The sequence below is a fragment of the Aureococcus anophagefferens genome (genome assembly GCF_000186865.1).
Source record: "Aureococcus anophagefferens unplaced genomic scaffold AURANscaffold_2, whole genome shotgun sequence".
Taxonomy (NCBI): Eukaryota; class Pelagophyceae; order Pelagomonadales; family Pelagomonadaceae; genus Aureococcus; species Aureococcus anophagefferens.
The window spans coordinates 3,024,399-3,051,772 of record NW_008705562.1 but is presented as its reverse complement, the minus strand read 5'-3'; the positions used below and the strand labels follow the sequence as shown (position 1 = coordinate 3,051,772).

Below are 27,374 nucleotides of genomic sequence, written 5' to 3'. Positions count from 1 at the left end.
ACGTTGGCGGCTCTACACGATGTATCAAGGCGGCGCGGTTGCTAGCGCCATCGTTCTCGCATTAACAGAGCTCGTCGTCGCGCCGTGCGGCGCCACCTGCAGCCCGAGCTTAAGCATGGCCAAGGTCGTCGCCGGCGACGCCGAGGCCGGCGGCGGGTCGTCGTGGCCGTCGGTGCTCGAGCTCGAGGCGCTCATGGGCGAGCGGGAGATGGCGGCGCTGGAGGCGCTCGTCAAGGCCAAGGGCGGCTCCGGCGGCGTCGCGGGCCTCATGGCCATCCTGGGCACGCCGTCGAGCGGCCTCGACGGGTCCGACGTGGCCCAGCGGCGCGCCTTCTTCGGGAAGAACGCCTTCGACGCGAAGCCGCCGACGACCTACTTCGAGCTGTGGTGGGACGCGATGCACGACGGCGCGATCATCGTGCTCAGCATCATGGCCGCGCTGACGATTTTGGTCTGGATCTTCGTCGAGGGCGTCAACTGCAACAAGACGGGCTGGATGGAGCCGACGGCGCTCATGTTCTCCATCAACGCCATCACGCACACGACGGCGATCATCGACTACAAGAAGGAGCGCATGTTCGCGGCGCTGACGGCGCAGCTCGACGCGTCGAACAAGAAGTTCGTGCTCCGCGGCGGCGAGTCGCTGGAGCTCGCCGACGCGGACATCGTCGTCGGCGACGTCGTGACCTTCAACGCGCACAACGCGGCGACGATCCCCGCGGACGGCCTCCTCGTCGCGGGGAGCGGCTGCAAGATGGACGAGGCCGCGCTCAACGGCGAGCCCGAGCCCGCGGAGAAGACCGTCGAGGGCGCGCCCTTCATCCTCAGCGGCACGATCTGCTGCTCCGGCAGCGGGAAGCTGCTCGTGACGGCCGTGGGCACGCACTCCGTCTCGGGCAAGATCAAGGCCGCGGTCTACGGCGACGACGGCGACGACGACGGCGGCTCGCCGCTCTTCGACAAGCTCGACGCCATGTCCGTGCGCATCGGCAAGGCGGGCATGTTCGTCTCCGTGCTCGTCTTCTGCGTCATGTTCGTCCTCGGCATCCTCGTCAACGGCTCCGGCGCGAAGGACGTCATCCACTACGCGGTGCAGTCGATCACGATCCTCGCCGTCGCCGTGCCCGAGGGCCTGCCCCTGGCCGTCACGCTCAGCCTCGCCTTTAGTTCGTCGAAGATGATGAGCGACAACAACCTCGTCAAGGCGCTGAAGGCCTGCGAGACCATGGGCTCCGCGACGACGATCTGTTCGGACAAGACGGGCACGCTGACGGCGAACCGCATGACCGTGCGCGGCGCGTGCGTCGCGGGCTGCGTCCTGCCGGCCATCGACCCGCGGAGCGGCGACGCCGACGCGGCGAAGCCCGTCGGCGCACGGATCTTGGACGCGGCGCAGATCCCCGCGGCGCTCGCGGCCGAGCTCGGGACGCTCGTCGCCGTCTGCACGATGGACGAGTCGTCCGTCGCGCCGCCCGAGGTCGCCGGCGGCCAGGCCGTCTTCAAGGGCAACCCGACGGAGTGCGCGTTGCTGGAGCTGGCGGCGGGGCTCGGCTGCGACTGGCGCGCGGTCCGCGAGTCGACGGCGGGCCGGTCCGAGGCGACGCGGGGCGAGGGCCACGCGTTCATGTTCTCGAGCGCGCGCAAGGTCATGGCCTGGGCCGTGCCCCGGGGCGACGGGTTCCGCGTCTACGTCAAGGGCGCCGCGGAGATCGTCCTGGCGCGCTGCGAGGCCGCGGCGACGGCGGAGGGGTCCGAGCCGCTCGACGACGAGCGCAAGGAGCGGTTCTACGTGCAGGGCGTCGTCAAGGACTTCGCCTCCGACGCCATGCGCACCATCGCCCTCGCCTACAAGGACATGCCCAAGCCCGAGTCCTGGGAGGCGACGAGCGCGGCGACGAAGAACGCGGACGGCACGGACGCGTTCGCGGCGGAGACGGGCCTCACGCTCCTCGCGGTCGTCGGCATCGAGGACCCGCTCCGCGACGAGGTGCCGCCGGCCATCGCGCGATGCTACAAGGCGGGCATCGACGTGCGCATGTGCACGGGCGACAACCTGGCGACGGCCGTCGCCATCGCGAGCCGCTGCGGCATCTTGAGGGACCACCACTACGTGAACATGAAGGCGTCCGGCGACGTGACGAAGCTGCTGCCGGACCGGGCGATGACGGGCCGCGAGTTCCGGCGGCGCGTCCACAAAACGGACGAGGCGACGGGCGAGCAGGTCTTCGTCCAGGCGGCCTTCGACGAGATCTGGCCGCGGCTCCGGGTCATGGCGCGCTGCTGTGTGGAATGCAACCGCTGGTTTGGGTGGTCCTGACCAAACTTGAGAATTCTCTAGCTCGGTCACATCGACGTCGATTCGGCTGATTTTTGGACGAATCGATGGCTCTCGTCGAGTTCTCGAAGCACAGCCGAAGAACTTGCGTCGAAACTGTCGCATATGCGCACATTGAAGTCGGGTTGAAGATTTGAATTCCACGCAGGCGCGCTGCGACCCCGAGGACAAGAACACGCTCGCGAACGGGCTCAACAAGTCGCTCCTCTTCCAGGACGCGGCGACGTGCCGCCGGCTGCGCGAGGAGGAGGACATCACGATCTTCCCGGACCGCCAGGTCGTCGCCATGACGGGCGACGGCACGAACGACGCGCCGGCGCTGAAGCGCGCGGACGTGGGCTTCGCGATGGGAATCTCGGGGACGCAGATCGCCAAGGACGCGGCGGACATCATCCTCTTGGACGACAACTTCGCGTCCATCGTCACGGCGGCCAAGTGGGGCCGCAACGTTTATGATTCCATCTGCAAATTTTTGCAGTTCCAGCTGACCGTGAACATCGCTGCGATCTGCGTCGCGGTCGTCGGCGCGTTCCGCTACCAGGAGTCGCCCATCGCCGCCGTGCAGATGCTCTGGATCAACCTCATCATGGACTCCCTCGCGTCCCTCGCCCTGGCGACGGAGCCGCCGGAGGAGAGCCTCCTCGACAAGCCGCCCGTGAACCGGTCCGACTCGATCATCTCGGAGCAGATGTGGTACAACATGTTCGGCCACGCGGCCTACCAGATCGTCGTCATGATGCTCCTCTACTTCGACCAGGGCGCGGCGCTCCTGCGGTGCGAGCCTGCGCACCGGCCCCACCATGGTGGCTGTGGTGGCGCGGACTTCTCGAAGCACCACAGCGCGCTCTTCAACTGCTTCGTCATGATGACGCTCTTCAACGAGATCAACTGCCGCAAGCTCCACGGCGAGACCAACGTCTTCGAGGGCGTGCTCAAGAACCCCTACTTTTGCTCCATCTGGGGCGTCACGATGCTCATCCAGGTCGTCGGCGTCCAGTGCGCGGGCGGGCTCCTGGCGGTGCACAAGGACGGCATCACGTCCTGGCAGTGGGTCGTCTGCAGGGCAGGACAAGAGAGCGAAATTCCCAACTTCAAAGGCTCCGATCTCGGCCGTTTTCCACTCGTTTCGGCTGATTTTTGGACGAGCGATCATCTCTCGGAGCGCTCTCGACGCGTCGGTGCTTTTCCCGGAACGCGCGCGCGCGGAACACTCACATTGAAGCGACGTTGAATCTCTCTTGTCCTGCCCAGGTCGTCTGCATCTTATTCGGCGCGGGCGAACTGCTCTGGCAGAAGGTCATCAACTTCGTGCTCCGGATCACGAAGGAGCGCGCCGCCGAGGGGCCCTCCGCGTTCCGCGAGGCGGGCCTGCTCAAGTTCGGCTCCGGGAAGATCGCGCTCCACGGCTCCGTCCGCGACAACACGCGGTCCATCACGTCCTCGCAGCGCTCGGCGCGGAGCACGTCCTCGCGGCGCCGCCGCCAGCAGAAGTACGCGGCCCAGCCCTCGGGCGGCTCGGAGAAGAGCCTCTCCACGTAAGTTACGTCCCGAGGAGGCGTCGTCGTCGGAAGAGCCACAGCGTGCCCTCGACGGGGCGGCCGTTCTCGCGCCGAGGCGTGAAGCGGGCCTTCGAGACGCGCGACCAGCCGACGGCGGCCGCGGCGCGGTCCACGTACGCGTCCCCGTGCGCGTAGCGGCCGCCGCCGGCGTTCGGGCCTTCCGGCGCGTCCTCCGCGGCTTCGTCGGTTTCCGTCGTGAACGCGACCAGGCCGTCGGGTTCCAAGACGCCCGCGAGCGTCTCGAACAAGCGCTCGAGGTCGCCGAAGTAGCAACATACGTCCGACGCGGCGACGACGTCGAAGCTTCGCGATCCAAAGGCGCGCGCGTCGACGAGGTCCCCGACGACGACCTCGTCGTAGACGGGGCGGCCCGCCGCGTCGCGCTTGTCCCGCGCGAGCTTCGCGATCTTCGAGGAGACGTCGACGCCGAAGAGCTCCGTCTCCCGGGACCGCCGCCGGAGCTCGGCGCCGAGGAGGCCGCTGCCGCAGCCCGCGTCGAGGATGCGGCCGTCGCGGCGCTGCGCCGAGATCAGGTCGGCGACGCGCGCGTGCGCGCAGTAGTTCAAGGTCTCCAGGAGCATGGGCTCGAACTGCCGCGCGTAGTCGTCGAAGAGCCGCGACACGAACTGCGGCGACGCGCGCCGCTCGACGCGGTGCGGGCACCAGGGCGCGCCGCTGTCGAAGCCCAGTAACTTGCACTCGGCGAAGGCGAGGGCGAGCGTTTTCGCGAGCGCTGCTTTGATGATGTCCTGCCGGGGCTGCTTTGCTTCTCGAACGAGCGCCAACGTTTGCTGGCCGAGGTATGCGCGCAACTTTTGCTGCTCGAGGTATGCGCGCAAATCTGGCAATGCGGGACTGCGAGACGTTGGCGAGCTGAACTGCGATCCCATTACTATTTTGCACGAGGCAGCAAACCCATCATGACACCGATCCGGCCGACCGTGCCCACTTGAAAAATGCATGGAGCAGTTTCGGGGGCAGCTCAGTCGAGCTCGAGCTCTCGATTCTGCCTCGTGTCTGCGATGCGCGTCGCCCTGGGCCTCCTCTCACTGGCCGCTCCGGCGGCCGCCGCGCATCCGTTCGCCCGCGAATCGCTGCGGCAGCAGGCGCTCGCCGACGCCTACGTCCCGGCGGCCGGAGGCTGCCCCTGCGCGAGCGCGGCCCTCTGCGAGCCCATCGGCGGCCCGCCCGTCGCCGCGAGGGAGGTCTTCGGCTTCGTCAGCGGCGCCACGGACCCGGCGGCCGTGAACTGGACGCACGTGACGACCGTGGCCTGGGGCGACGACGCGATGATGTGCGCCGCGCACGCGGCCGGCGCGCGCGTCGTCGCCGCCGCGCCCTCGATCAACCTCACGGCGCTCGAGGACCCGGCGGCGCGCGCCGCGTGGGTCGTCAGGGCCGTCGCGCTCGTCGAGGGCAGGTATGTCGACGGCATGACCTTTGATTACGAGAGCCCGCAGCCCTACGGGTCGCCGGCGATCGCGGCCTACGCGGCGCTCGTCGCCGCGACGCGACGAGCGTTACACGCGACGAACCCGAGCTACCAGGTGTCGACGTGCGTCGCTTCTACCCCCGACGACGTCGACGGCCGGGGCTACCCCATGAACGCCCTCGCGGACGCGAGCGACCTGCTCTACGTCATGGACTACGACACGCGGTCGCAGATCTTCGACGCGTGCATCGCCTCGGCGAACGCGCCGCTCCCGGGCACGGTCCACGGCATCGGCCGCTTCCGCGACCTGGGCATCCCCGCGTCCAAGCTCGTCCTCGGCGTGCCCTGGTACGGCTACCGCTACGAGTGCCTGCCCGGCGCGACGCTCGACGGGAGGTACTGCGACATCGAAAGCGTGCCGTTCCGCGGCGTCAACTGCTCCGACGCGGCCGGCTCCGAGGTCGACTACGCGAAGCTACGCGCCGTGGTCCGCAATGCCTCCGTCCAAACGTCCGCCGAACGTCGCGACGCGAACATGGACGCGCCCTTCTTCAACGCGCTCGAGCGCGGCGCCGTCGTCCAGTACTGGTACGACGACCCGGCGAGCCTCCGGGCCAAGTTTTCCTTCGCGCGCGGCGCCGGCCTGGCCGGCGTGGGGCCGTTCTGCTTCGGCATGCTCGCCGCCGGCGACCCGGGCGAGGCCGCCGCGATGTGGGCGTCGCTCGACGCGTTCGCCGCGTACGGTTGAATTCAACGTGCACTTCATCAAGTTTTGCCGCGAATCTGATAGAGGATGATCACCCGGCCGGCTAATAAGTACTCGAGCATGGCTAAGAGCTCGGTGCTCCAAGGGCCAGCGGCTAGGTGAGAATGGATGCAGCAGCGAATCCACTGTGCATCGCGCGCGCGAGGCTGCGCGCCTACCTGTGCGCGCGGCGCTTCGGTCTCTGGTGCAACACCTTCGCCTGGGTCTGGCGCAAGGCGCCGTGGCTGCTCGTCGCGTGGGTCGTCGCGTCGCGCGCGCGGAGCCGAGTGACGGCGCGGCACCAAGCCACCAGCAGCTACGAAACGCTGCAATCGGCGGCGCTGCGCGCCACGATCGCGAGCGTCGAGGACCGCACGGCCGTCGGCTCCGGGCTCACGGTCAAGTACCTCGTGACGTTCGACGGCGGCGAGCGCGCGCTCTTCAAGCCGCTGCGGTCGGCGTTCACGCGCGTCGGCCGCAAGGGCGAGAGCCCTCACCTCGAGGAGCCCCTCGGCGAGGTCGCGGCGAGCGCCGTCGCGGCCGCGCTCGGCGTCGCCGGCGCGCCGCCGTCGATCCTCGCGTCGCTGCCCGCGGAGCTCCTCGCGAACGCGACGCTGCCGTCGTCCGCGGGCGCCCTCGCGAGCCGCTGCCCGCGCTACGTCTCGCCGCGCGCGCTCGAAGCCCTCGGCGCGGCGCCCGCGGCGCTCGCCGGCTGCGCGCCCGCGGCCCCCGAGCCCCGCGGCGACGCGCGGCGCGTGCCGGGCGTCCTCGTGCGCTGGGAGCCCCGGGGGCTCGACCGCCTGCCGGCGCCGGCGCGCTGGTACCTGCGGCTCCAGGGGCCGCTCTGCGCCGGCGCGCGGCGCGCGCTCTGCCCGCTGCGCGCGCGCGAGCGCCGCGCGTGGAGCGACCTCGAGGCGCTCGACGCGGTCCTCGGCAACTACGACCGGCCGAACAACGTGTTCCTCCGCGGCGGCGCGCTCGCGCCCCTGGACCACAACCACGTCCTCATGAACCTCACGCGCGCGAGGGCCAGCTGGCGCTGGTGCGACCCGAGCCCGCGCGTCGCCGCGGCCGTCGCCGCCGCGGCCGCGCGGCGGCTCCCGCCGCCGGACGTGCCCTGCCCGGACTTCGACGGCACGCTGCTCGCGACCTTCCGGTGCACGCTCCGCGCGAGCGCCGCGGACGACGACCTCGCGCGGCGCACGGCGCGCGGCGGCGACGTCCGCAAGTTCCGCCACCTCGACACCAACGCCGCGGCCTACGAGGCCCACCTCGCGTCGTGCGGCGTAACTCGATGACGCTCGACGGAGTCCCCACGAGATCTGGGGATCGACAGCTTCAACATTGCTGCTTCATCACCGTTGTTGAGTTTCCAAAGGCTGCCCGCCGGACACGATGGCGCGTGCCGGCTAGCAAGCGGACAGTTGCAAGCGATGGCTCGCGCCGCGCTGTGGCTCGCGGCGCTGGCGGCCGCGGCGTGCGGCGAGCACGGCGAGAACGCGACGGAGCGCCGGCGCCTCCTGTCGAACCACTTCGACGCCAAAAACGACAAGAAGAAGATCCTCTCGACGCTGCTGCGGCTGCACCGCGCGCGCGTGACGCCCGTCGACTACCGGTGGCACAACAACCGCACGGTCCACTGCCGCGACGAGTCCGAGATCGCCGCCGCGGCCGTCCGGGACGGCGTCGACCCCTCGATCGTCTCCCGCTGCTACCCCGTCGACGTCTGCGACCGCTACTTCACGTCCATCGTCGAAGGCGGCACGACCTGGTTCTTCGCGCGCGCGGACACCGTGCACGACACGGGCACCGTCGACGGCGCGGCGAGCTTCTTCCTCTCCGGCGTCGGGCCGGGGCGCGGCGAGCGGCCGAAGCTGCTCTTCGAGGCCAGCGACGTCGCGCACAACACGGCCGCGCTGCAGTGGCCGGGGTCGACGAGCGTGCTCCTCCTGGGCGGCCGGTCCGCGCGGCCGGGGCTCTACGACGGCACGCACGGCGGCGTCTTTGCGTACGCGCTGGACTCGCTGCGGCCGAACCCGCGGATCCGGCCCCTCTTCGGCGCCGCGCCCGTCTTCGACGGCGGCCCGGGCATCCCCGGCTGCGTCGACAGGCACGCGTCGCTGCCGGGCGCGGAGGCGGGCTGGTGCGAGTTCGACGGGCGCCTGTCGATCGCCGTCTTCAAAGGCCGCCTCCACGTCTTCGCCCGGGCGAACCTGGAGCCGCTCCCGGACGCGACGGGCGTGCGCGCCGTGCAGTACACGAGCGTCGACGCGGGCGCGTTCCTCGCGGCGTCGCGGCGCGCGGACGCGGGCGCCGCGGCGTCGCTGCGCTGGAGGCCCTGGCGGCCCATGGTCGTGCCCGGCTACGACCGGGACGTCGGCAGCGTCTACTTCGCCTGCGTCGCGCCCCACCCGCTGCGGCCGGACGTGCTCGTGTCCCTCGCGCCCGTGTCCTACGTCAGCAAGGGCCCCGACAACCGCGCGGCCATCGCGGCGGCGTTCTCGCGCGACGGCGATTCGTGGACGCCCTACGTCGACCTCGTGCCCGTGGACCCGTCAGGCGTGCGCCAGACGGGCCACCCGGCCTGCGGCCTGCACCACCGCGACGGCGAGGTCTTCTTCTACGTCCAGCGCGACGTCGGGGGCATCGTCGCGAACGGACTCCGCAAGGAGGTCTTCTCGGGGCGCCTGACGCCGTCGTCGTCGCTGATCGAGGTCGGCATCGACGCGGCGATCTTCGACGAGATCACGCTCGAGGCGCTGCGGGCGCCGGGCGACGCGCCGCCCGAGGCGCCGACGACCGCGGCGACCGCGACGACGATCGCGCACCTCGCGGGCAACAAGCACGACGGCATCGCGGCCTGGCAGGACTGGGGCGGCCTGCCCTGCGGCCTCGCGCCGCCGAGCTGCGCCGGCGCCGCGCCCCGGGTCGCCTTCGTCGTCGCGGGCGCCGCGCGGGGTTTCCTCGAGCGGCCGGACGTGCAGCTGAGCTACCGCCGCCGCGTCGTCGACTCCATGGCCGCGGCGCCGGGCTCGGCCGTGTTTCTTTTTTTACGCGGCGACGAGGCGGCGGGGAGCGACGCGTGGCGGGCCATGGTCGCGCGGCTGCGGCCCGACGTGGCCGTCGCCGCGGATCTCGGGGACGCGGCCGCGCCGCCGTCGATGGTCGCCGGCTTCGCGGACTGCGTCGCGGGCACGTCCTTCGGCAAGCCCGAGTACGTCCAGCGCGCGCGGAACTGGTGGTCGTCCATGGCCGCGGCCTGGGCCCTCGTCGCGGCGAAGGAGGCGGCGGACGGCCGCTACGACGCCGTCGTCTTCTCGCGGCCCGACATCCTCTTCGGCGGCGACATGGGCCCCCACTGCGCCTACGACCGAAGCACCTGGTACTCGGGCGGCAAGGGGTCGCCGGACCACTTCTGGATTCTGCCGCGGGACGCGGCGGCGGACGTGCTCGGCGGGTCGCTGGACGCGTTCGAGACGTGCGCGGGCGCGGGCGCGCCCTGCTGCGCGCGGACGAGCCCGCTCGGCGGCAACATGTTCTCCTGGTACGTGACCGCCCTGTGGCGCCACAAATACGCGCTCTCGACGCGCCTCGTGGGCAACGGGTCCGTCGTCGGGTCGTCGTCGACGGGTGGCACGCATCTGGGGTGCGGCGCGCCGAACTGCGGGTCCATGTGCTAGCGTTTACGGAAGCTCCTGGAGGTACTGGCGGCTCGAGCCGGGGCAGGGCGGGTGGTGCCGCTCGCTCGCGTTCTGCAGCGCGTCGGACTTGGCCGCGCCGTCGACCTCGAAGAGGACGACGGACCGGCTGTCCGCGGCCGCGTCGACGACCGCGCGGTGGAGCGCGTTCGTGTCGAAGACGAAGCCCTGGCGGGTCCTTCCTCTCGAACGTGCTCGACCGCGTCGTCGACCGCCGGCGGCTCGCCGTCGTCGAGGACAACGTGCCGCTGCCCTGCGCGTACCGGTCCAACGGCTCGCTCGCGTCGAGCTTCTTCGTGGGCACGATGCGCAACCCCTGCGCGTTCTACGCGAGCCTGGCGCAGTACTACCCGGCGCAGGCCTTCAACGAGCCCTTCGGGGGCGCCTGGGCCGAGGGCGAAACCGTGCCCTTCCGGACCTTCAAGCCGGAGACGAACGACTCGCGGCGGACGTGGGCGCGGGAAGGCGAGCTCTTCGCGGGACCCGCCGCGGGGCCGGACCCGGCGGTGCTGCGGGACTACGTCGCCGCGACCCGGCGCGGCGGGCTGGGCTACTTCTCCTACCACATCTGGACGTCGTACCTGCGCCACGACTGCATCGACACGGACATGACGCGGACGGACCCGCGCGCGCGCCGCGCGAGCGACGCGTGCACGCCGGACGACTTCGCGCGCGAGATCGCGACGAAGCTCGACCCGGACGCGCTGGCGGACTGCTGGGTGCGGACGGAGACCTTGCTGGTCGACCTCGAGGCCTGCCCGCGGCGCTACGTCGCGCGCGCGCCCGCGGCGGCCGGCGACGTCGACTTGGCCGCCCTGGCGGCCCTCGCGTCGGAGACGAACGACGCCGCCGCCGTGGCCATGGGCCTCGACGACCGCAAGCGGCCGAACACGGGCCACGTCGACTGCGGCGCCTACGCGGGCGCGCTCGGCGGCGTCGTCCGGGCCGCGGACGCGCGGCTCTTCGACGCGTTCGGCTACGCGACGTGCTGCGGCGCGGCGAGTAAACGGGCGTATTAGCAGCAGTGGCGCAGGCAGCCGCTCAGGGCCCACCAGCGCCAGCCGTCGACGAAGGCCGGCGCGGGCTCGAGGCGCCGCCGCCGGTCGACGGACCGCCGCGCGGCGCGGAGCGCGAGTCCGCCGCCGCACCCCGTCAGGAGGCCGGCGACGAGGAGCAGCGCCGCCCCGTCCTCGAGGGACCCGGCGAGGTGGAAGCAGATCTCGTGGCTCTTCGCGGCGTCGAGCACCTTCTGGAGCTCCGCGCACTCCTGCGCGAACGCGTACTCGGCGAAGTTGCCGTACTCCGCGACGACGAAGAGCATGGTCACGGCGAAGACGTCGAGCGTCGCGTAGGCGTGGACGAGTTCGAGGGCGTCGAGAAGCCGCGCCTGGTACTTGAGCGAGAGCCGCGCGAGCCACAGGACCAAGCCCCCGACGCAGAGCAGCAGCGGCAGCGCGATCGTCGACAACGCGAAGGCCGCGGCGACGAACCCCGCCGCGAACCCACGCGGGTCTTCGAAACCCCCGCGGAGCCCCCCGGCGAGCGTGGCGAGGCTCCGGCGCTGCGTGGCCTCGGCCGCGTCCATGAGCCGCGTCGAGAGCCCTCGGATCGTGACGACGAAGGCGACGCGCGCCGCGCCGGCCGCGGCGACCAAGGCCGTCGCGAAGATGGCGACGGCGACGGCCCCGCGGACCCAGGGCGCGGACCCCGCCGCGACGGACGCGCGCGCGGCGCCGCCGACGTCGCTGTCGACGTCGCGGATCTCGAGCGGCGCCGCGTTCGGAGGCAGGCCGTCGAGCCGCGGGCCCGCGTCGAGCCCCACGGAGAGCACGGAGCGGTCGTCGACGTCGCCGATGCTGCAGGAGCCCGCGCGGGGCCCGTCCAAGGCGTCGTCGTCGTCGTCCCGAAGCAGCGCGGCGCGCGCGTCGACGAGAAGCCGGCGGCCCAGCAGCTGGCTCGCGACGAGCGCCGCCGCGTAGGCGTAGAAGGCGGAGAGCAGCACGAGGTACGTCGTGGCGCTCAACGCGTCCGGCGCGCCGCCGGCCGGGTCCGCGAGTCGCGCGGCGAGCTCGAGGTGGTTCAGCGCCACGAAGACGAGGCACGCGATGGGGTGCACCGCGCCCCACTTGCCGAGCTTGTCGAGCACATCGAGCAGGTCGACGCGCGCCGCGGGGGCGAGGTAGCAGGCCCGCCGGAGCCGCGCGAAGCGCGCGTCGGGCGTCAGCGGCGTCGGCGCGGCCGGCGCGGCCCACGCGAAGGCCGAGAGGAGGAGCTTGAGCAGGGGCCAGAGGAAGGACGCGAGGGTCGCGTAGGGGATGAGGGCCGTCGCGCCCGAGTTCCACACGTCCAGGCAGACGGCGACGGCGTCGAAGGTCCAGAAGTTGTCCAGGGAGACGCGGAGCGGGCTCGACCACGCGCCGGACGTTACGGCGACGCGGACGTCGAGGCGCTGGAGGGGCGCGACGTAGGAGTAGAACAACAGGGCGACGATGCCGACGAAGATCGACGGGACCGCGCGCTTCGCCACCGGCGCTGCCGCGGCGCTCAGGGACAACGCGTCGTGGTCGCGCGAGAGCAAACCCTCGGCCAACCCGCCGCCGTCCGCCGGGCCGCGCCGGACGAGCACGGCGGCGCCGCACACCGCGTAGAGGCCCAGGGTCAACACGATAACAGCGAAGACGAAGGGCACGGACAGCGCGTAGGCCGTCGTCGTGCCGTCGAAGCCGCCCTCGACCGCCGCGGCGCGCGCGCAGGACCCGCCGCCGCGGTCGCCCGCGAGGAAGGCGGCGACGCGCTCGTTGAGGAGCGCCTTGGCGGCGCCGTCGACGGCGCAGTCGAGCGCGCCGTCGACGAGGCCCGGGAAGCCGTCGAGGAAGGCGTCGACCGCGTCCGTCGCGGCCGCGGCGACGTCGGCGACGAGCGGCGACGGGTCGTCGGGCGCCACGGCGACGCGCGCGTAGGTGTCCGCGCGCACCGAGAGGCGCGACACGTTCAGGGACGAGAGCGCCGACGACGCGCAGCGCAGCGGGTAGCGCGCGAAGGCCGCCTCGGCGACGGCCGACGGTTCCAGCGCGACGCGGTACGTCCCGGCGACCGTCGCGCCGCCGAGGCGCCAGGTCGCCGTCGCCTTTTCACTTTTGGGGGCCGCGAGGTAGGGCGAGACGACGGTGACCGTCAAGAACGCCGTGAGGTTGACCGTCGGGGCTGCGGCCGCGAGCGCGACGGTAAGATTCGGCAACGCGTCGAGCGCGACGGTCGCCGCGTCCAGGCCCGCGACGCGGACGGCGTCGACGGTAACGGTGACGTTCGCCGCCGGCGACGAAAAGGTCCGCGAAACGCCGACGGCCGCGTCGACGACGCCGAGCCTCCGGAGCTCGGCCTCGGCCTCGCGCGCGGCGAACGCCGACGCCGCGCGCACCGCCGCGGTCCGCCGCCACGCGACGGGCCCCGTGCCGTCGTCCGCGGGGCCGTTTCGCCGGATCGCGGCCTCGGACGCGCGCGCGTCGGCGTCGCAGACGGCGACGGCGCCGTCGACGGCCGAGAAGTTGTAGACGAGCGCGCGCGCCTCCTGACACGTCTTCGCCTCGATCGTCGACGCGATCTTCGCCTCGACGGTGCGCTTCACGGCGCCGGGCACGATGCCCGCGCCCGTGATCACGAGATCCGACACCGTCACGTGCGCGTCGCACGCGGCCGTCGCCTCGACGGCGGGCCAGCGCCGCGGGCCGGCGCCGGCGCTCGCGATCCGGAACGACGCGGACGCGTCCGTCGACGCCGTCGCGCGGCTCGTGCCGCGTTTTTTCAGGTGGGGCCACACGGACTGCGTGCAGGTCCAGTGGAGCCCGCAGGTCCCGCCGGCCTTGGAGACGGACACGTTAAACCAGGCCGGGCTCGCCCCGCCGGCGCTGCGCGTCGTGCGGATGGCTCCGGCGGAGAGGTCCGAGCAGGAGACGTCGTCGTAGGTGCAGCTCAGGGCCGCCGCGCGGGTGACGAGCACGAACGCCAGGATTGTTGTTCGCCCCATGTTTGTCGGGACAGGCGCCAGAAAGGGCTGCCCCATCGTCCCCGACTGAGTGCGTTGTACTCAAAGGTGAATTCAACATTGTTCGTGCGCGGCATGGGCAGCCCAAATTGGCAGCCCTCTCGAGCGCTCATGCAACGCTGCGGCTGATGCGCACGCTGCGCCTCCTGCTGCCGTTCGCCCTGGGCTGCCGCGGCGAGTGGGAGGCGAAGGCGTGGTGGGAGGCGTCGACGAGCGGCGCGGCGCGGGCGCAGTACGACCCGGCGGCGCGGCGCGACGAGTGCGCCTCCTCGAGCGCGCGCCAGCGCGCGTGGCGGGTTTCCTACGAGCGGGCGCGCTGGGTGCCCGGCGCCGCGGATGGGACGAGCTGCGAGCCGCGGAGCGCGCCCTGCGTCGAGGACAGCCTCTCGGGCTGTTGCGCGCGAGGCCCCGCGGCGGCCGCGCCGCCGCGGAGCGGCGCCTTCGTCGCCGTGAGCCTCGCGACGAGCGACGCGGCCTGCGCCGTGCGCGCCGCGGCGCGGGACCTGCTCGCCGTCGCCGCGCCGTCGACGGTGGTCGCGGTGCACGTCGGCTGCTACTCGCGCGCGACGGACGGCGACCGCGCGGCGCTCGCGGCGGCCTTCCCGGGCCGCGTCGTGCTGAACCCGGACTGCGTCCCCGTGCTGCGGGCCTACGGGAGCATCCTGCACGCGCACCTGCGCAACGTCATGCTGCTGGACGCGCTCTACGGCGCGCGCGGCCCGTCGCACGTCGTCTTTTCCGCCGCGAACGTCGAGTGGCGAACCCCGGGCTTCGAGGCCCTCGTCCGCGCACGCGGCGCGTCGGCGGCGCGCGCGCCGGCCTTCGCGTCGCTCGCGGCGATCAACAGGACCGTCGACGGCGACGACGGCGACTGGGCCGCGATCGCGGAGCAGCTCCCGACGGATCGCGTGCTCGTGCAGAAGCACGAGGGCGCCTTCTACGCGTTCGCGACGCTGCGGCGCGCGGTCGCCTTCCTCGCGGCGCGGGGGCCGTTGGGCCGCCTCAACGCGCGCACGTGCCTCGACTGCGGCCACGCGTGCGTCGAGGAGCTCTACCTCCCGAACCTCGCGCGCGCGCTCGGCGGCGACGGCGGCGCGCCCTGCGACGCGCCGGGCCCGCCGCCGGGCTGCCGCCTCTGGGACGGCACGCTCGCGACGCGCGACGTCTATTGGGGCGAAAGCGTCGAACCCAAGTTCGCCGCGAAGCGCGCGTTCCACCGCGGCTGCGGCGCGGAGCCGCGCGCGCCGGTGTCGCGCTTCGACTGCCGCGCGGACGGCGACTGCGACGCGTCCCGCGGCGAGCGGTGCGTCGGCCGCCGCGACGACCTCGCGGCCTGGCCGGGCCAGTGCGTCGTCGAGGCGCCGCCGGCGCCCTGGGCCTGGACCTGCGAGTACGCGTACCCCGCGGCGGGCGGCGCGGCGACGGCGACGGCCGTCGACGGCGGTGAAAACGGGTGCGTCGCGCTGACCGTCGGCGCCGCGCCGCCGCCCGCGGCGGGCCCCCGGGGCGCCGTCGTCGTCGCGGGCCTCGCGGACGGCCTCGAGGCGGCCCGGGTCCACGGGACCATGGCGGACTGCTTCCTGCGGTCCACGGGCGGAAACTGGGACGTCTTCGCGAATCTCGAATTAGCGCCGGACACGAAGACCTTCATGCGCGAGCCGCGGTGGAACCACGGCTCGAAGCGCGTCGCCGCGGCGGACCTCGCGACCGCGCTGGGCGTCCTGCGGCCGCGCATGGTCACGCTGCGCGAGCCCCGGGTCCCGCGTTCGGGAGCGTTCGACCGGGGAAACAAATCATCACAAACGTCCTCGCTAGGCACGAGCCGAGGGTCGGCGGCTTCGCGGACGGCGGCAACGAGTGGAACCGGTCCGACTGGTATAGCGGCACGCGCGGCGACACGCACTGCGGCGGCAGGGCGTGGGCCGCGGACCTGCACTACGCCGCGGGCCGCGCGGTGCGCATCTTCGACCGCTACCGCCGGGCCATGTTCCTCGTGAACCTCGCCGAGCGGCGCGACGGGGCGCGCTACGCCTGGGTCGCCAAGCTGCGGCCGGACCTCGTCTTCGCGGCGCCCGTGTCGCCGCGCGACGTCTTCGGCGCGTCGAACGTCGCGGTCCGCGGCGACTGGTTCAACGTCTTCGAGCGCGACGCGGCGACGGCGGGGCTGGTGGACGGTGCTTTACGCTACTGGCGCTGCGCGGGCGTCACGGGCCTCCCGGGCAAGACGACGGTGAACCCGGAGACGTGGCTCGCGGACTCGCTCCGCCGCGGCGGCGCGGCGTTCGGCGAGCCGGGGGACGGGCTCGCGGCCAAGGTCTGCCTCGCGCGGTCGACGCCCGACGAGACGCCGGCCTGCGCCGCGAGCCGGCGGAACGCGACGCGGTGCGGGGGGTAAATTCAGGGACGTGTCGATGCTTGAAGCCTTGGTTGCATACATGTTGTAGTTGCCGCACTGAGCATGGGCCGGGCGAAGAAAGCTGTGATGAGCGCTAGCCCTACCCTGAGCCACGCGTGGCGCTCCCTCGCGCTCCTCGCCTCGGCCTCGGCGCTCTCGGCGACGGTTCCGCGCACGGCCGCGCCGCCGGGCATCGAGGTCCACGGGCGGCCGTCGTCGACGCTCGCCTTACCTTTCCCCGAGCTCAAGGAGCTCGTCGGCGGCGCGGGCCGCGCCCGGTCGGTCTGGGACGCCGTGCGCGCCGGCGAGGAGCCCCTCGACTCCGACCTCGTGACCATCGGGGCCCGGCGGGCCTTGATCGCCTGCGGCGCGACGCGCTTCGTGCCCGCGACCCTCGCGGAGACGCACGTCGCGAAGGACGGGACGACGAAGCTCCTCGTGCGATTGGCCGACGGCCTGGCGGTGGAAGCCGTATTGATCCCCCATCCGACGCGGCCGCGCACGACGCTCTGCGTGTCGTCGCAGGTCGGCTGCGACCGGGGCTGCCGCTTCTGCGCGACGGCGCGGATGGGGCTCGTCCGCCAGCTCACGGCGGACGAGATCCTCGCGCAATTCGCCATCGCGGCGCGCGTCGCGCGGGAGTCCGACGCCATGCCGCCGCTGACGAACATCGTCTTCATGGGCATGGGCGACGCGGGCCGCAACGTCGACCACGTCAAGGCCGCGGCGACGTCGCTCGTCGACGGCGACAAGTTCCGCATGGCGCGGTCGAAGATCACGATCTCGACGGTGGGCCCGTCGCCCGAGGCCTTCGCGGCGCTCGCGGACGCCGACGGCATGCTCGCGTGGTCCATCCACGCCGCCGACGAGGACCTCCGGAGGAAGCTCGTGCCGTCGAGCCGCCACCCGCTCCCGGAGCTCCGGCGGGGGCTCATCGACGCGCTCGAGGCGCGGCCCGCGCGGCGGCGCACGCTCATGCTCGCGGCGACGCTCATCCGCGACGTCAACGACTCCGACGACGACGCCGCGAAGCTCGCCGAATTCATCGGGCCCATCGTCGACGCGGCCGGCAAGTGCAACGTGGACCTCATCCCCTGCAACCCGACGGACCACACGGACTTCGAGTCGCCCTCGACGGAACGCGTCCTCGCCTACGCGGCGAAGATCCGCGAGCTCGAGCCCCGCGTCCACGTCGCGACGCGCCTCCAGCGCGGCGACGACGAGAGCGCCGCGTGCGGCCAGCTCCTCGTCTCGCGCAAGCCCGAGCTGGTCGCGTAGTAACGGCCGTTTCGCCTCGTATCGCGTCTTTTGCGACTCGGCGCGCCTCTCCCGCGACGCCGACTCGCGGCCCGCCCCGTGTCACGAAAACCTTTTTACGCCGTCTTCTTGACCTTGCGGATCTTCTTGACGCGGACGCCGGGCTTCGCCGCGCCCTTGGCCGGCGCGGCCCCGCCGCGCGCGTTCGCGACGCGCGCGGCGACCTTGGCGCCCACGAGGTTCAGCTCCACGTCCTCCAGCGCCCAGGCGTGCTGGGTCATGGCCAGCTCCTCGCGCTCGTGCTTGAAGGCGCCCGGCGCGTCGAACATCTGGCCCGGGCCGCCCATGCCCATGCCCATCTGCATCTGCATCGCGCGCGACTCGTCGAGGGAGTCGCTGTCCTCGCCGAGGGCGATCTTGAAGAAGCCCCGGAGGCCGAACATGAGGAGGAAGTAGAGGCTCAGGGACGAGACGTAGGACACGTCCAGCGTCGCGAGGTCGACGCCGCGCTGGAGCATGACCTTGAACCGGCTCGTGAGCGGGAAGGGCACCTTGCAGATGACGAAGCCCTGGAAGAAGAAGTTGATGATGCCCATCATGACCATGTTCGGCAGCATGTAGAGCATGTTGCCCTTCATGTGGTCGACCATGCCCATGGGGTTCGACATGGGGTTCACGCCGCTCTTCTTCACCTTCTTCGTGAGCAGGCCCTTGGTCTTGTCCGCGAAGTACGCCTTGCGCGCGTTGAACGACGCCGCGGGCAGGAGCCGCGCGCCCCGGTTCCGCAGCCTCGACACGCGGCCCAGGGTCTGCTTGTGCTTGATCTCCTCGGCGTCCATGGGGTTCGACGACTTGAGGCACATCTGCGCGTAGTGGCGGCAGAGGCCCATGAGCACCATGATGGCGACCATGGGCAGGACGACCCAGTCCCGGATCGACGGGTCGAGGAGGAGCGGGGCTTCGTCGGCGGCGCCCATCGCGTCCGACTGCGACGGCGCGGGGCGGCGGCGACGGCGGGCGCGGCGGCGTCGAACGCGACGGCGCCGGCGGCGACACGGCTGAGGAGGGGAAACAAGACGATGATGCCGCCGCGGAGCAGTGCCCTGGCCGCGAAACCCCGTTCGGTCGACCGAGCGGGGGGACGCGGCAGGTCCGGAGGCTTACCCGGCGTCACACGGCCACGAGGCAGCGAGAGCGCTGGACCAGCGCGCTCTTTGGGGTTCCTCACCCCGGACGCGACGCGCCTAGGCGCTCCTCCCAGCGAGAGTCCGGTTCCCCCGTGGGTCTCGGCTAGGCCCGGGCTAGCAGTAAGCGACTCCAGGCCAGCGCCGCATGTGACGAGGCTCGCGCTTCGGATCGTCCACAGCTCGTTGCCAGGCCTCCGATGCCGCTCTTCAGCAAGTTCGTGGTCGCGCTCACGGTCGTGGGCCGCGCGGCGGCCTTCGGCCGCATCGGCGCCCGCGCCGGCGCGCTGCGCGTGCGGTCCGGCGGCGACACGCGGCTCCACAGCGCCGTGGCTACCGCGGGCACGCCGACGAAGCTCGGTGACCCGCAGGAGTTCCTCGACAGCGTCGACGTCTTCATCTTCGACTGCGACGGCGTCATCTGGAAGGGCGACTCGCTCATCGACCGCGTGCCCGCGGTGCTCAAGAAGCTCCGCGAGCTCGGCAAGCGCATCTTCTTCGTGACCAACAACTCGACGAAGAGCCGCAAGGGCTACAAGAAGAAGTTCGAGGGCTTGGGCCTCGAGGTCGAGCCCGAGGAGATCTTCTCGTCGTCCTTCGCGGCCGCCGCGTACCTCGAGCAGACCAAGTTCAAGGACACGGGCAAGAAGGTCTACATCATCGGCGAGGTCGGCATCGAGGACGAGCTCGACCTCATCGGCGTGCCCCACATCGGCGCCGGCGCCGACAGCGCCAAGGCGCCGAACATGAAGCCCGGCGGCAAGCTCGACGTCGACGAGGACATCGGCGCCGTCGTCGTCGGCTTCGACCGCGAGGTCAACTACTACAAGATCCAGACGGCGCAGCTCGCCATCAACGAGCTCGGCGCCGAGTTCATCGCGACGAACCTGGACGCGGTGACGCACCTCACGGACGCGCAGGAGTGGGCGGGCAACGGCGCGATGGTCGGCGCGATCAAGGGCTGCACGGGCCGCGAGCCGACGCTCGTCGGCAAGCCGTCGCCCCTCATGATCGACTACATGGAGGAGAAGTTCGGCTTGGATCGCGCACGCATCTGCATGGTCGGCGACCGCCTCGACACGGACATCCTCTTCGGCAACGACAACGGCCTCAAGTCGTGCCTCACGCTCAGCGGCGTCACGACCGAGGAGAAGCTCCTCTCGCCCGAGAACAAGGTCATCCCCGACTTCTACGTCGACTCCATCGCCGACTACCTCTGAACGCCCCGCCGCTAACGTGCTCTCGAGAACCCTTAGAGCTCCGCGAGCCCGATGCGCTCGAGGTCGTCGACGACGCGCCGCGCGGACGCCTCTGCCGGCGACGCGGGCTCCGGGAGCGGTAGCTCGCCGGCGTCCGGGAGCGGTAGCTCGTCGGCGTCCGGCGCCCGGAGCGGCAGCTCGTCGGCGTCCGGCGCCGGGAGCGGCAGCTCGTCGGAGTCCGACGCGGACGCGCCGGACCAGGCGCCGGCGTCCGGGTCCGACGCCCACGAGTCGCCGTCGGGCCGTCGCGCCTCGTCGTCGAGGTCCACGGGCGCCGCGCGGGCCGCGTCGTCGGGCCGGCGCGCGTCGACGCGGAAGCCCGGCGGCGGCCGCTCGCGGCGCTCGATCGCGCCGAAGTCGAACGCCGCGAAGGCCGGCGCGCCGCGCACGGCCGGCGCGCCGCCGCGGCGGCCGAGGCGGTCCCGCGGCGCCTTCTCCAGCAGGGCCGCGGCCGTCCAGCGCAGCGCCGAGAGCTCGTGCACGTCGCCGCCGTCGTCGCCTTCGGGGAAGCACGGCGCCTCGGAGAGGATCAGGCGCATGAGCTCCCGGGGCTTGTCGTGGAAGAAGGGCGTCGCGCCAAAGGCCATCTCCGCCAGCACGACCCCCAACGCCCACCAGTCCACGGCGAAGCCGTAGCGCTTGCCGCGGAGGATCTCGGGCGCCATGTACCTGGGCAGGAAAAGGATGCGAAATTTCAAAGGCTCCTCTCTCGGTCGTTTTCCGCTCGTTTCGGCTCATTTTTAGACGAGCGATCATCTCTCGGAGCGCTCTCGACGCGTGCATGCTTTTTGCGCGGAACACTCATGTCGAAGCGAACTCGAATCACGCTTTTCCCGCCCCGTTCCGGTACTCGACGGATCCGCAGAAGGACCGGCACCGGCCGTCCTCGGCGCCGAACTTGGCCAGGCCGAAGTCGGCGACCTTGACGTGGCCGGCGGCGTCGAGGAGCACGTTCGACGGCTTGAGGTCCCGGTGGAGCACGCCGTGCGCGTGGAGGAAGCCGACGGCGACGGCCAATTCCGCGCCGTGGAACGCCGCGCGGCGCGGCGCGAAGCGGCGGTCCGGGGACGCGCGCAACCCCGTTGCTAAAGATCCGCCGGCGAAGTAGTCCGTGACGAGGTAGAAGGCCTCGGGCGACTGGAACGCGTAGCGGAGCTCGACGACGAACGCCGCCGCGGGCTCCTCCTTCGACGCGAGGAACCCGAGGATGAAGGGCTCGACCTTGGAGTTGGGCGCCGCGCGTTTCCGCGACGTCGACTCCGTCTTCGTCTCCTCCTTCCTATCCTTCTTGCGGCAGATCTTCATGGCGAAGAGGCGGCCCGCGTCCGGCGGAAGCTTCTTCCGCGCGAGGACGACGGTAGAAAACGCGCCGCGGCCGACGGTCCGCAGCTCCTCGAAGCGCTCGCTCGCCGACGGCGACAGCGAGCTCACGGACGTCGACGTCGGCAGCACGCCGCCCGCCGACGACAGGCTCCCGAGGCTCCGCTGCGACAGGCTCCCGAACGAGAGCTTGGACAGCGACCGCCGCGGCGGCGTGCCGGGCGCGGGCGAGCTCGGCTCGCTCGACTCGCCGCCCGACGAGTCGCCCGCCGCCAGGCCGGAGAGGCGCCGCTTGAAGTAGGAGATCGCGCTCATCCGCGAGGCTCGTTTCGTCGTCCGCGGAAGTCCGCTTTGTCGTTGGCGACGCGGCGGGCGCGGCGCGCGGCGCCGCGCGGCGGGACGCGGGCGGGTGGCTTCCGCGGCGGCGACGCGGCGTGCGCGAGCGTCTAGAGGGCGCGTCTAGGGCGTCTTCTGCCAGCAAATTAGCTGGTCCCCATCGTGGGGGAGGGCGGCCTTGCAAGGCCTTGACGGCATCCTCCACAGGCTTGCACTGCTTGCGCTTGAAAAAAAACGCGATGGCCGCGTCGACGCAGGCCTTTTGGCTCGTCGCCGTATCACTGATACAACGCAGCGACAGCGACGCCTACGCCGGCGGCGTGCGCCACGTGCGGCGGGACCAGGCCTTCATCGCCGGCGACGTCTGGCGCGGCACGCTGACGAGCTGCCACCAGAACAGCAAGCACCTCGAGCGGCGGTGGCGCTACTTCCCCGTGGAGGTGTCCATCGACCGCGCGGACCCGGCGAGCGGCGAGGTCGTGGCGACCTTCGTCACGCACGCGGACCACTCGTTCTACGAGCTCAAGGGCGCGTACGACGCGGACGCGCGGCGCTTGTTCCTCAAGCCCGTGCGGGGCAAGATCGGCGAGAGCTGGGAGCCCTGCGACGCCGAGGCCTTCGTGTCGCCCGACTTCTCGACGATGAGCGGCGTGAGCCTCTGCGAGGACCACGGCGCCTGCGACCCCGGCGGCGGCGAGTTCGTGCTCCGGCACGACCGGACGCAGTTCGTCGTCGAGGGCGCGGGCGACGCGCGCGTCGACGGCGAGTACAGCTCGCAGCCGCGCTTCCCCGTCGAGGACGGCGACCCGCGCAAGATCTCCGTCTCCCGGAACACGCAGCTCTACGACGGCGCGCCCGTCTACCTCCAGTCGTGCCCGGCGGCGAACCCGCGCTGCGACCGCTTCGCGATCGTCCACGAGGTCATCGGCCAGTTCGGCTTCTGGCGCATCCTGCCCGCGCGCGTGCTGTCGAGGCCGTCGTCCGGCGAGGCCCAGATGCCGTCGCGCGACGGCGCGGTCTACAGCGTCTGCTCCGAGGACGTCTACCCGCCGGACAACGGCTGGCGGCCGCTCCAGGGCGCGGGCTCCGCGCCCGCGCCGTCCGTGCGCGCGACCGTGCGCTCCATGTACGCGGACCTCCAGAACCACGCCGTGCTGCGGGCCGAGGCGCCGGAGTCGGACCCCTTCTCGCGCTTCAACTCGCTCGGGCTCCTGCTCTGCTTCGGCGCGCTGCTCTGGGCGCTGGTCGTCGTCGCGCTCCGCGCGCCCGTGAAGCTCAAGGACGGGCGGAAGAAGCCCGCCTTCGCGGACCAGGCGTAACACCCGTGGTTCTTCTCTCGCTCCCCCGATGGGGGTTAGGGGCCGCCTACTTGTGGTCCGCGCCGTGGACCTTGGACTCGAGGTGGGTCATCCAGCCCGCGGCGATCTTCGTCTTCTCGTCTCGGGGCCCGAACTCGGACTCGAAGATGTGGACCGCGCGCTGGGACGCCAGGAGCGCCTCCGCGGGCTTGCCGCGCGAGTCGAGGAACGACGCGTAGTTGTTGAGGAAGTAGCCGAACTCGACGGCGTCGCAGTCCAGCGCCTCGCCGTAGACGGCGTTGGCCCGCGCGAGCAGCGGCTCGGCGGCGTCGAGGTCGCCCCGCGACCGGTGCATCTCCGCGAGGTCCGTCAACGTCTCGGCGACCGACGCGTGGCCCCGGCCCAGCGTCTTCTCCTTGATGGCGAGCGCGCGCTCGTAGACGGGCTCGGCGAGCTCGAAGCGGCCCTGGGCGCGCAGCAGCCCGCCCAGCGTCGCCAGCGCCGGCGCGACGTCGCGGTGGAAGGGGCCCAGCGCCGTCTCGCGCAGCACCAAGGCCCGCCGCAGGTGGGGCTCGGCGCCGTTGAAGTCCTGGCTGGCGCAGAGCTCGGCGGCGAGGTCCTCGAGCTCCGCGCACTCCTTCTCCTCCTTCGTCGCGAGGATCGTGCACGGCGCGTCGCCCTTGGCCTCGTCCATCGTGCCCATTACGGATCGATCGATCAACCGGCGTAAGGGCTGCCCGAGACGTTCAACACTGGCGTACCAACACAGCCCGAGCCTTCATCATCAGCCTACACCTCCAAGGTGCCGCACGATGGGCAGCCCCAGTTTGAGATTGCACGCTGACGCGTGCTAATCTCTCCATGGTGCCGCGCGATGCTACGGAGGCCGAGTCCGCGCTGGTGCAGATCGTCGTCGTCGCCCTGGACCGGCTCCTGGGCTACGCCGGCCCCGCGGCGCTCGGCGCGCTCGAGGCGTCGGCGCCGGGCCTGCGGCGCCAGTGCCGCGACCAGGACGTGAAACTCGAGCTCCAGTTCCTCGGGCCCCTCGACGCCGCGGGGCTCGACGCCGTCGTCGCGTCGGCGCCGCGGCGCCGCGTCGCGAGCGTCGCGAGCTCCGAGCCGACGGAGCGCGGCTGCGCGGCCATGCTCGCGGCGGCGGGCGCGCACCTCGAGACCTTCGTCCAGCGCGCGGAGCTCATCAAGACGTCCGTCTGGAGCCTCGAGCTCTTCTCGGGCGCCGCGTCGCTGACCGCGCTCGACTGCTCGTCGACGCGCTGCGACGGGCGCCTCGAGGAGCTCGCGGCGTTGACGCGGCTCCGCGCGCTGAAGCTGAGCCGGACCTACTGCGAGGGCGACGTCGCGAGCCTCGCGGCGCTGCCCCTCGAGACGCTTGCGCTCGCCGAGTGCTCGTCCGTCGACGGCGACGCGGCGTCGCTCTTCCGCCCGGGCCACCGGCTCCGGCGGTGCGACCTGCGGGGCACGGGCGTCGAGGGCCTGCTGCCCATCCTCTTCCACCGGTGCGGGGGCGGGCCCGCGACGCGCCTCGACCTCGCGGACACGCTCGTCGAGGGCCCGCTCGACGGCGTCGAGCGGCTCGAACACCTGGAGTTCCTCTCCGTCCGCGGCCTCGACGTCACCGGCGGCCTCGCGCCCCTCGCGGGGCTCGGGCGCCTCACGCACGTCGACGCGTCGCAGAACGAGGCGCTCCGGGGCAACATCGAGTGCTTCCGCGACTGCCAGGGCGGGACAAGGGCGCGCGACGTCAAAGGCTCGGCCGCGTTCCGCTCGTTTCGGCCGACTTTTGGACGAGCGATCGTCCCTCGGAATGCTTTTTCTGGAACGCGCGCGCGCGCAAAACGCTCACGTTTCATCCTGCCCAGGCTACTGCGGCGCGCTCGCGCACCTCGACCTCCACCGGTCGCGCGGCGTCTACGGCGACGCGGCCGTCGCCTTCGACGGCTGCGCGCGCCTCGAGGTGTTGGACCTGCGGAGCACGGCGTGCACGGGCGCGCCCGTGGCCTTCGCCGGGCTCCCGAAGCTCCGGTCGCTCTCCGTGGGCTTCTCGCGGATCTCCGGGACGATGGCGGAGGCGCGCGCGACTTTGCCCTGGTGCGCGAAGATCTACGGCTTCCGCCTCACGGCGCTGTCGTCGAGCGACGCCGAGGAGTTCGTCGCCCAGATGTGCGACCGGGAGATGCTCGGCGACCCGTCCGACGGCGTCCGGGAGATGATGACCGCCATCGCGGCCATGCGGCCCGAGGTGCGGCCCGCGGAAATGGGCGACTCGGAGCTCGACCGCCTCGTCGGCGGCCACCTCGAAGGCGACCACTGGACGACCCGGTGGTCGCGGACGGCGCGCGACGCCCGGGGCGCGCCGTAAGAGCGACGACGTCGACGAAGCGAAGTTTGTACACGCGCGCGCCGCGCCTAGGCCGCCTCCTTCTTCTTGCCGAGGATCTTGGCGACGTCGATCATCTTGTTCTTCGGCGCCTCCTGGATGCAGGCCGCCTCGTCCTCGACGTCGCAGGCCACGTCCGCCTCGAAGGCCGCCGCGGCCTTTTCCGTGCGCTCGAAGCCGAGAAACTCGCGCGCGACGGCCGCGGAGAAGGTCGCGTCCGAGCCCGCGGCGACGACGTCGAAGACGGAGCGCGCCTTGCGCAGCGAGGCTACGAGCAGGCGCGTGTGCGCGCGGGACCCGTCGAGCGCGCGCTGCATCGCGAGGCACTCCTCGAGCCCGTTCATGCCCGCGTCGGACATGCGGCCGAGGTAGGGCGCGAGGTAGTCGGCCCGCAGCGCGTTGGCGACGACGGCCTGCTCGCGCGCGTAGCACGCCGTCATGCAGAGGTGCGCCTCGTCGCGGAGTCGGTGCGCGGCGACGACGCCCTGTCTCGTGAGCGGCAGCTTCACGATGACGTGCTCGCCCAGGTTCACCTTGTCGAGCACCTCGAGCGCGCTCCGCTCGAACAAGTCCGCGCTCCCGCCCCAGGCCTGGAACATGACCTGGCGGCAGCCGTAGTCCTCGACGGCGCGCCGCGCGAGCGCCGAGACCGATTTCACGTCGCAGCTCACGCCGTCGCGCGCGAGGATCGTCGGGTTCGTCGTCACGCCGTAGAAGAGGCCCGTCGGCAGGAGCTCCTGCCAGTCCGCGAGGGACGCCGAGTCGAGGAAGAGGCGGCTCCGGGGCTTCGGGGCGCTCAACGCTTCGGCGGCCGCCAGGAGGACTGTGAGCGCGGCGGCGCGCATTGTCTTTTTGACGGGTTTTGCCGTGGAGCGTCTCGCAGCGATGAGGACGCGTGCGAGGTGTTTTGATGCGGTCCCAGGGCTGAAGAATGCGGCCAAATCCGCTCCAGAACTGCGTCGCGCGAGCTCAATCGACCACACGAGCGGCATCATTGATGCACCATCATCGAGATCTTGAGATCACCTCGCGGCACCAGGCTCGCTTCGGCTCGCGTGCTGATGGTCTCGCCGCGAGGCTGCTGATGGTCTCCGGCTTCGTCGAGCGCCTCATCCTCATCGACAAGGGCGACAACAGCACGGAGAGCCAGTATTACCTGGATCTCGAGAAGCGCCTGTCTCTCCAGTTCTCCATCGCCGTCACCGTCGTCCTCCTGTCCATCTTCGCCTGCTGCGGCCGGCGCGTGCCATGATGCGCCTGCTCGCCCTCCTGGCGGTCGCCGCCGCGCGCACGAAGCCGACGCCGCTCGCCGCGCGCGCGCTCCGCGTCGCGCACGGCGGCGGCGACGCGACGGCCGCGGACCTGCAGGAGGCGCTCGACCTCCGCGGCGCGGACGTCGCCGCGCTCGTCGAGGTCGGCGCGGCGTGGTGCGGGCCCTGCCAGGCGCTCAAGCCCGTGCTCGCCGACGCGGCGCAGACGTCCAAGGGCCTGCTGCGCGTCTACTGCGTCGACGTCGACTCGGAGCCCGCCGTCGCGGCCGCGCTCGAGGTCACGCAGATGCCGACGGTCTTCGCCGTGCGAGACGGCGCGCTCGTCGACCACATCGTCGGCATGCCCCGGTCCGCGGAGGAGCTCCAGCGCTTCGTGCTCCGGGCCATGTCCGAGGACGGCGCGACGGGCGCGAACAAACCGCCCGCGGGCCGGTCCGCGGCGCTCGCGCGCGTCGTCGGGGCCGCGGCGCTCGGCGCCGCGGGCCGCGAGGCGCTCCAGGCCGAGGCGACGAGACTGCTAAAGGACGCGACGCCGGAGGACGCGGCCGCGCTGAAGACCGTCGCGCTCTACCTCAAGCACGCGGCCAAGGGCAGGCCCATCTTCCTCGACAACGCCGTCTACGCCGCCAAGGTCGCCGGCAGCGCCGCCGCCGAGGGCGTCCTCGAGGCCGCGGGCTTCGCGCTCATCCCCGGCGACCCGGACGACGACGACGCGGACGCGAAGCGGGACAAGCTCCACCCGACGCACCGGAACCTCGCGGCCTTCGAGCTCCTCCGCGCGGCCGTCGAGAAGGCCCTCGCTACTGCGTCTTAATTCCAAAGATCTCCTTCGCGAGGTTCGGGAG

General features: G+C 72.0%; 8 protein-coding genes across 8 annotated transcripts; 5 read left to right on the top strand and 3 right to left on the bottom strand.

Moving 5' to 3' along the window:
* Positions 1-40: 40 nt before the first annotated feature.
* AURANDRAFT_52353 (hypothetical protein) lies at positions 41-4,603 on the top strand (the record flags this gene model as incomplete). The annotated part of the gene is made up of 5 exons (XM_009035016.1): positions 41-1,315; positions 1,364-2,110; positions 2,144-2,284; positions 2,550-3,386; positions 3,587-4,603. The coding sequence occupies 5 exons, from the start codon at positions 116-118 to the stop codon at positions 3,872-3,874; spliced, it is 3,213 nt and encodes a 1,070-aa protein (XP_009033264.1).
* A 313-nt stretch (positions 4,604-4,916) lies between these two features.
* CHI4 (di-N-acetyl-chitobiase-like protein) lies at positions 4,917-6,074 on the top strand (the record flags this gene model as incomplete). Its single annotated transcript, XM_009035017.1, has 1 exon — positions 4,917-6,074. The coding sequence occupies one exon, from the start codon at positions 4,917-4,919 to the stop codon at positions 6,072-6,074; it is 1,158 nt and encodes a 385-aa protein (XP_009033265.1).
* Positions 6,075-16,749: 10,675 nt separating this feature from the next.
* AURANDRAFT_5797 (hypothetical protein) lies at positions 16,750-17,451 on the top strand (the record flags this gene model as incomplete). The annotated part of the gene is made up of 1 exon (XM_009034614.1): positions 16,750-17,451. A coding segment is annotated over one exon (702 nt), but the record flags the coding sequence as incomplete, so codon positions are not given.
* Positions 17,452-17,579: 128 nt separating this feature from the next.
* On the bottom strand, positions 17,580-18,440 carry AURANDRAFT_20443 (hypothetical protein; the record flags this gene model as incomplete). Its single annotated transcript, XM_009034945.1, has 1 exon — positions 17,580-18,440. The coding sequence occupies one exon, from the start codon at positions 18,438-18,440 to the stop codon at positions 17,580-17,582; it is 861 nt and encodes a 286-aa protein (XP_009033193.1).
* A 385-nt stretch (positions 18,441-18,825) lies between these two features.
* On the top strand, positions 18,826-19,867 carry PHO2 (hypothetical protein; the record flags this gene model as incomplete). Its single annotated transcript, XM_009035018.1, has 1 exon — positions 18,826-19,867. One exon carries the CDS (start codon positions 18,848-18,850, stop codon positions 19,865-19,867), a length of 1,020 nt encoding a protein of 339 aa, XP_009033266.1.
* A 542-nt stretch (positions 19,868-20,409) lies between these two features.
* On the bottom strand, positions 20,410-21,211 carry AURANDRAFT_20496 (hypothetical protein; the record flags this gene model as incomplete). The annotated part of the gene is made up of 2 exons (XM_009034944.1): positions 20,410-20,575; positions 20,757-21,211. Coding segments are annotated over 2 exons (621 nt in total), but the record flags the coding sequence as incomplete, so codon positions are not given.
* A 4,181-nt stretch (positions 21,212-25,392) lies between these two features.
* On the bottom strand, positions 25,393-26,034 carry AURANDRAFT_15080 (hypothetical protein; the record flags this gene model as incomplete). Its single annotated transcript, XM_009034943.1, has 1 exon — positions 25,393-26,034. A coding segment is annotated over one exon (642 nt), but the record flags the coding sequence as incomplete, so codon positions are not given.
* Positions 26,035-26,303: 269 nt separating this feature from the next.
* Positions 26,304-27,356, top strand: AURANDRAFT_36209 (hypothetical protein; the record flags this gene model as incomplete). Its single annotated transcript, XM_009035019.1, has 1 exon — positions 26,304-27,356. The coding sequence occupies one exon, from the start codon at positions 26,507-26,509 to the stop codon at positions 27,341-27,343; it is 837 nt and encodes a 278-aa protein (XP_009033267.1).
* Positions 27,357-27,374: the final 18 nt, after the last annotated feature.